Source organism: Hipposideros armiger, unplaced genomic scaffold (genome assembly GCF_001890085.2).
Source record: "Hipposideros armiger isolate ML-2016 unplaced genomic scaffold, ASM189008v1 scaffold_166, whole genome shotgun sequence".
Taxonomy (NCBI): Eukaryota; Metazoa; Chordata; class Mammalia; order Chiroptera; family Hipposideridae; genus Hipposideros; species Hipposideros armiger.
In genome coordinates, this window is record NW_017731516.1 from 1385200 (window position 1) to 1393281 (window position 8082).

The 8082-nt window shown below is 42.4% G+C and overlaps 1 protein-coding gene across 1 annotated transcript in view; it reads right to left on the bottom strand.

The window, feature by feature from the left end:
- TPH2 (tryptophan hydroxylase 2) overlaps positions 1-8082 on the bottom strand; it is a gene marked incomplete at its 5' end in the record, with an annotated part of 114842 nt that overhangs the window by 64113 nt on the left and 42647 nt on the right. Inside the window, one exon of the mRNA XM_019651764.1 lies at positions 3811-3946. Within this exon, the coding sequence (XP_019507309.1) occupies positions 3811-3946 (136 nt within the window). The remainder of the gene's footprint in view (positions 1-3810; positions 3947-8082) is intronic.

Sequence of the window (8082 nt, forward strand, 5' to 3'; positions counted from 1 at the left end):
CCTATCCCACTGAATTTTCTAATTCAATGCCTCATGAACGATATTCCTCCACTGGAATGTGAGTTTCATGTCTGGTTTTCCAGCTAGCTCATTCTCCTCCCCATTTTCCCAGCTCACACCCCCATCATCTTTCTCAAACAAGATGATCTGATCATGCTTAAGAACCTTGGATAGCTCCCTACTGACTACAGAATTAAGCCCAAGGGTCCTAGCTTGGCAAATGGCCATTTACACTGAGGACCTGAAGAAACAGTTCATCCCTAATATGCAACCTGTGCTCTGGCCACTCTGGTGTAACAAGCCACACTCATTTACGCCACTTGTGTGCCTCCGCAACTTTGCACTTGATGTTTCCTTGACTTGACAGTTTTCCCTTCCCTCCACACCCTGCCTTGTCAAAAAAAAAAAAAATTCCTAACCCCACCCACTTCAAGACCCCCACTCAGTTTAAACCTTCTGTGAAAAGCCTTTCCGGGCGGGTTGCTCCCTCCTCTGTGCTCCTCTGAGACTTTGTACGCAGCCCCATTGTAGCCCTAACCACACTCTTTCATAATTATTTATGTTTCTATCTCCCCTGCCAGAATGTGAGCGGCTTTAAAAAAAAAAAAAACAACAGCTGCTATATTTTATTCATCTTTGAATCCACTGCACCTCCCTGCTAGCATTGCACATAAATGTTTGCTGAATGAATTGGCTGAAAGTACTTTGGTAAAAATGTAACACATTATCCCAAAATTTTATAGACTACTGTGGCTAAAATCTCATTTCTTTGCCCTCTCTCTCTGCATACCTATTGGCATGCTCACAAGTCTCAGGAGGGCCAGTTATTCAAAGGGAACTAACAAAGCGCTTGCTATTTGTAAACAGGGCCATTTGTAAACCCTCTGGGCTAGATTTAGAGATTGCCTTTCCTTTCTAACTCTGACAACATTCCTTTGAGCCTTCACTCCACTCTAAGAAGCATTTCTTTTCCAAATGTCTTGAGCCCTATAAGTAACCTTTGTTTACCCTAAAAACACTTTCAGGGAAGCTGAAAGGAGCTAAAAAAAAAAAATGTGGTGACTCTGCAGGGATCCACCTGGTCAGTGAGCCTCATGCCCACCGAGGGGGAGGAGAGGGCTTCCAGGCTGGCCCCTATCTCTGCCCACTTGCACTGCCATCAGCTACTTAACTACCTGAATCTCTAAGCGCTCTCTGCTTCCCAGTGAAGACAGTAGCAGCCCACTAATCACAAGGTTATTCAAGTAAAACAGCATCATAAGCAAAGTGATAACCTTAGTGGCCTGAAGAACTTTTGGGTTCCTGGACACACTTCCAATGTGTGGGTGGGGGGTAGTTTTCCCACCAACAAGGAGCAATTCTCTGTAATACCACCTGGGGGTCCTACAAGTTAACTCAATTCTGATACTATCTACCCAGAGGTAGCATCAGATTCCACAGGTTAAGAGCTCAGTCCTACAAGACTGCCCACCCCCACCTACTTCAAACCCCAGTCACAAGTCCAGGTTATCATCTATGCTTCTGACAGACCTGCTATAGACTGAAGGTTCCAACAAACCCTGCCTTGGGTTTCAGACACCTGTCTAAGTCCAGGTGGTTACCTGTGCTTCTGATTGACTGGCTATAAGCCAGAAGTTTCCAGGACTCTCTCCTCAGGTTTGATCAATTTGCTAGAGCAGCTCACAGAACTCAGAGAAGAATTTTACTTACTGGATTACTGGTTTATTATAAAAGAATATGAAAAAGGACACAGATTAACATCCAGTTGGAAGAGATGCATAGGGCAAGGTATGTAGGATGGGATGGATAGCTTCCCAGAAGCTCTCTGAACCCCATCCTTTTGGGTTTTTATGGAGGCTTCATTACATAGGCCCAATTGATTAAATCATTGGCCATTGGCAATTGATTGAACTTCCTTCCAACCCCTCTTCCTTCTCCAGAGGCCAGTAGGATAAGACTGAAAGTTCCAACCCTCCAATTACAGGAGTTCCCCCTTACAACCAGCTTACACTCTTAGATGACCTGGAGGCTTTCCAAAAGTCACCTCATTAATATAACAAGAGACAACTCTACCGCTGTCACCAAGTAAATTTTAAAGGTTTTAGAAGCTGTTCTAGAAACGGGGACAAAGATCAAATATATATTTCTCATTATAAATCACAATGTTACAAGTGGGTGACAAATTATATTAGGGCTAGGCATTCATTTGAATGGAGTCCAAGGGGGCAAAGACCTAATGACTGCTCCCAGCTCCTGGGAGCTTTTGCTCTTTTCTCTCCACCTGGAACATTCCTCCCAGATATAGTCACATTCTGGTCTATGCTCAAATGTCACCTCCCAAAAGGCTGCCCTAATGACTCGATCCAAAAAAGGAGTGCCCATCACTCTTCGTTTCCTCTCCCTGCTTTATTTGTCTTCATAGCACTTTTCACACATCATAGCACTTGTGGTTGATGCCATATTAGTTATCTATCTGTTTATATGCTGATTATTGTCTCCTCCCCACCCCCACCTTATCCTTCCAGTGGGGCAGAGACCGTGTCTTGTTCCTGGACAATGCAAGAACACAGGCGTCTCCCAATAAGTGTGTGCTTATTGTTTTAAAGCACACAAAGAAATATATTTCAGAGCACTGCTCTCAAGTAGTTTATGATTTCAGGAAAGATTAAAATGTTAAAAGATAGCCCAGTTAAATACATGTCACAGATGGATAATAAGGACAGTAAGTGACAGATTTTCTGAGGAAGGAAAGATTAGCACAGGATGGCAAGGTTTCCCAGAGAACATGGAACGTGCGTCCACCTTGAAGGCAGTGGAAAATTCAGTAAGTTCAGGAAAAGAGCCAGGATATTTCACATGGAGAGACTGTATAATGCCAGGAGTCATGAGACCAAATCATGAACACTTGTGGGGGGGGTGGTCACAACTTGCCCTCTGCCCCTGGCCCATGAGACAGCATACAGCATCATCACGTTGCTTCTCTCTGTACTCTTAGGCCACCCATTGTCCAGTAGAGAAAGGGAAGAAGTCCCAAAGATGGTTTCTCTGGAGGAAATCTGACAGAGCCAAAGAATCACAAACCCCATCTAGATCTAGAGGTGGTAGGTAGGAATGCAATGCAGGAGTGTTGAAGAAACTGAGGCAGCAGGGAGGGCATAGCACAGAGTTCTGAGTTTGGGGGTGAGGAAAGGAATGAAGAAGAGGGGATTAGCATAAGAGTTGCCATTGTGCGTGTAACCTCCTCAACATGGGAGGAGCCTCCTCATGGGAGAGGCACGTGTGTCCAGGCTGTGTGTCAACGTTTATTTTGCCCCTCTGTGCCTGCATCTCCTCATCAGTAAAAACAGAGATAATAACGGTACCTATACCATAGGGTTGCTGTGGGGATTAAATGAGTTGATGAGAGCAGTGTCTGGCAGGTAGGAATTATCCTTATTATGAGAATTTCAGTGTGAACCCTGCTTCTTTCAATGCAACATTGTCCTCATGGTCTGGATCACGGCTTTATGAAAATTACACGTGGCTTAAGGAGCAATGTCATCAACAGCCTGACCAAAGCTAAAGGTTCAGTGCTGGGATAAATTTAGAGAAAGAAGCTGGAGTGACACTATCAGAGGCCCCCAGCTGAGCAGTCTGATCCTGCAATGAGCCCTTCCGTCTCTAGATGAATGCTGAGCATCTCACTAGCTACAAAGATGAAATTGCTCAGGAGGAAAAGAGGGCCTAAGTCAAGGTCAAGTAAAGTGAGCACTGACCACTTCACATTGTGGTGGTCTCCACCCAGCTGCAGCTTCCAGGGTGGGTACTCACGGTTCTGGGGTGTAGAGGGGGTCCGAGCCATGCCGGATGTACTGAGTACAGTGGAACACCCTGTAGGCCAGTCCTGCCAGAAAGTCCCGCGGACTCAGATATCCAGCCACCGGTCTCACCGTGAACCCAGATCTTTCTAAGGAGGCAACAGAAAGAAACAACTAAATATTAACCTCACAGGACTTGAGGACCCATGCAGGGCTTCCTATTATTTATAAGGATGTTCTAGAAACAAAGTAATCAAGGTCCTAAAACTCTTGACAATTGAATGACATACACAGTTGACCCTTGAACAACATGGGTTTGAAGTGCCCAGGTCCACTTGTACGTGGATTTTTTTTTTCAATAAATATAGTCTGCCCTTCACACCTGCAGGTTCAACCAACTGAGGATCAAAAAAAGTATGTTCACATCCCCAACCACATTTCCCAACCCAGATGGAAAATACTGTGTTCTATTTGCACTTGGTTGAATCTGGGGATGGGAATGGCCGACTGTGGAGTCAAGTTAAAAGCGGGTTTTCACTGTGCAGGGGCCCCCACATCGTTCAAGGGTCAATTGTACTGTTAACAGCTATGGCGTCATGGCTTCTGCTTACTAAAATACACTGTCGAATGACGGTTTCCAGGGGAACAAAACATTCATTAAAACGGAAAGAAAGGTGAAAAAAATATTTGAGGATTTAAATTCAGAAGCCAAATTAGGATAAGAAAGCTCAAATACAGAGGAGAAGATTACAGTCTAAAGCAATGCTTCCCACGCCATTACCTGGTATCTTTCTAAAACACACACCGAGGTAGGGATTCATTCTTCATGTATGTAGTCGGGTAACACATAGCTAATTCACACCCTTCACTAGCACTGGGGAATCAGTTCACACTATAGCTTTATACTGTCAATACCACCTAATTCCTTCATTCCATATTGGTGTTTTCTGTGATATTATGAAAGCAATCACATCAGTTCCTGAAATTTGAAGAGGTATACACTGAAGCTCTATATGATTTATTGGTTTATGGTAAGAGGAAACAAAATAAGCAGAACATCATAAAATCTATAAAATCGCTCTACACCGCTAACTCAGTTAGGCTGTGGACCATCCATGTTCTAGGTGGGCTTCCTACTGTTTCCTTCATGTGAAGGCCCAGGAATTTTACAACAGGAGGGCTACTCTTCTCTCGCATATCAGCATGATCAAGGCTCCCATTCTGAAAACTTCAGCTCATTAGGAGAGCATCTCAGAATGGTCATAAATGGTTTTTAAAGACAAAAAACAATTAAGCTTATAAAACAAGTCCCCCTGAAGTTTCCGGTATCTATGAGGAAATAACCCTGTTCTCCACCTCCTCAGACCCATAATTCTAACAGTCGTATGCTCATTCCAAAGCTTTCACTTTGGATTGTTCCCCACTGAATAGCAAACAGATAAGTGTACTTTCTTCTTTTTCTATTTTATGTCAGTTAAACCAGTGTACCCCACATGTGGAATAGAGGAGTATTCTTTATTTTAATATTGTCATTATATATTTGTTTTCATATAAATTTTTTAAAATATGTATCTTCTATCACATCAAGAACTCTCAATTTGTGGATACCTTTGCTTTAAAATTTTCCTTTTTAAATAAATTATTTTTAAAGTGATTCAATTAAAAGAAATAACAATACACAGACATTGTGCTTGCTATGAGCCAATGAATGATATGCTCTGGTTCACCAGGGGTTGTGAAAAACAACAATAAAACAATAACAATAATAATATCTAAGACTCTGCTATGCTTACTGTGTGCCAAACAATAACATTAGGGCTTTAAGGTATATCAATTAGTTTACCCTCCCAACCTATTGTGAGGTAGATAAAATTGTTATCTTCATTTGTGGGGAAGAAACTGAGGCACAGAGAGGTTAAGGTAACTCACCTAGGGTCACACAGCTAGGAACTTGCAGAGTGGGGACTCAATCCCAGGGCACCATATAGAATCCGTGCTATACCCTCACCTCTCATAAAAATGTTAAGTTGGGAAACAGATATGGCAAAAATCATGAAATGATATTCTAATTACTGGAGTTTGAGAAATAATGAAGTAAAAAGCAACCCCCACATATGAGCAATCGAGCCCACAGTAAATATATAATATGCACATAACCCCATGGAAAATGAAGAGGGATGTGTCAGAGGCAGGGCCATTAGGAAAAATATAATCTAGTTAAACAACAGCATAAGGCACTATGTAAATAGGGCAGATTGAGTGATACTGATCAGTGGTTTTCTACCCCTTCCCCTCAGAAACAAATATCATGGATGCTGTTCACCCATGGGGCCCTCCCATCATGCTAGGTATGGTTCTCAGTGTAACAGTTGTCAGACCATGCCTGTCTCTCTCCTGATACACACATGTTCTATTGGGTTGTCAGAAAAATCATGACGTATTTTGTCTATGTTTTTCAAAGGTCATTTATTTATATAAAGAACAAAGATCAATCAATGATATATTGCCTGTTTTGTTCGATAACCTTTTGCCATCTTTCAGTGAGCTTCATAATTCCTCGTTCATAGAAGGACCTGTCTTTATTTGCGAAAAACTGAACAAGGTGCTGATTTACAGCCTCATCTGAATTGAACGTGATACCATGTAAGGAGTTTTGAAGAGAGTGAAACAAGTGGAAGTCTGACAGCGCAAGGTCAGGCAAGTATGGTGGGTGAGGCAACACATCCCATCCAAGCTCCAATCATTTGTTACAGGTGATCAAACTTGTGTGTGGTCTCGCGTTGTCGCGATGGAACACAACTCCTTTACAATTAACAAGCTCTGGATGTTTCTGGATGATGGATTCATTCAAACTGTCCAATTGCCAACAGTACACATTCGAATTGATTGTTTGGCCCCTTGGTAGGAGCTTGAAAAACACGACACCTTTAAAATCCGACCACACTGAGAGCATAACCTTCCTCTGATGAATGTCTGCTTTCGATGTCGTTTGAGGCGAATCATCATGTTGGGACCAAGACCGTTTGCGCACCACATTGTTGTAAACAATCCACTTCTCATCATCAATTATCAGTCACTTCAAAAAAGGGTCGTTTTCCTCACGTTTAATGAGCATATTGCAGATGTTTATACACGCCGTCAAATGAACTTCTTTGAGTTCATGTGGAACCCAAATATCGAGCTTGCTTTGTATCCCAGCTTCTTCAGGTGGTCATGAACACTTGAATGATGGATGTTCAATGTTTCTGCAATCTCTCATGTCATGTAACGTGGGTTTGACTCGATCAATGCCTTTATTTTGTCATCATGACCTCGGTGGGCCTCCCTGACCGAGGAGTGTCATTGAAATCAAAATCACCAGCACGGAATTTTGTGAACCATTGTTGGCACAGACATTCTTGTAGAGCATTGTCACCACAAACTTTATGCAACTTTTCACAAGCTTGATGCGCGTTCTTCACTTTATGGAAGTAAAACAGTAAAATATGGCAAAAATGCACAGTTTGGTCTTCCATCTTCAGCTTGTTGTAAAATCTCCAAAACTCAACCAAATCACTCAATTTTTTTTTTACAATGAAGCTAGAACTGTCAGCTCTCAAAGGACATGGCAATAACATAGATGTGAATGACTCTAGTACTTCCAAAAATGAACTAATGCCATCTGTCGCAAACGTGCATCATGACTTTTCCGACAACCCAACAGAATGAAATCAGAGTGGGAGAGGTCATGATGGCTGTTACGATCAGGATTCACAGAGGACGCAGGACTTGCTTTGAGTCTTGAAGAGTAGGTAGAATTTGAGCAGGTGGAGAAGGGATGCCTTTTCTAGTAAGGGACAGAGTCTAAGCAAAGGTATGAAGAGCCCACAGCTAGAACAGAGGGCTTGTGCAGTGTAGTCATAGCATGGGACAAACCTGGAAAGCTGAGTCAGGGCCTTGAGTTGAGGCTGAGCAGTTCAGAACTTGATAGTACAGATCAGAAATCAGCAAACTATGACCTGTAGTCCAAATCCAGCTTACCACCTATCTTTGTGCTCCCCATGAGCTAAGAATCATTTTTGTATTCTTTAGTAGTCACTTAAATGGTTATATAAATGGTTATATAAATATATAAAATATTTACTATCTGGCCTTTTACAGGAAAAGAAAAAAGTTTGCTAACCCCAATAAAAACAAAGGAGAGCCACTGATAGCTTCTGAGCAGAGATGCCAGGAAGGAAGTAATGCTTTAGGGACAGACCTTTATTTGGAGGAACACCCTGTAGGCCAGTCCTGCCAGAAAGTC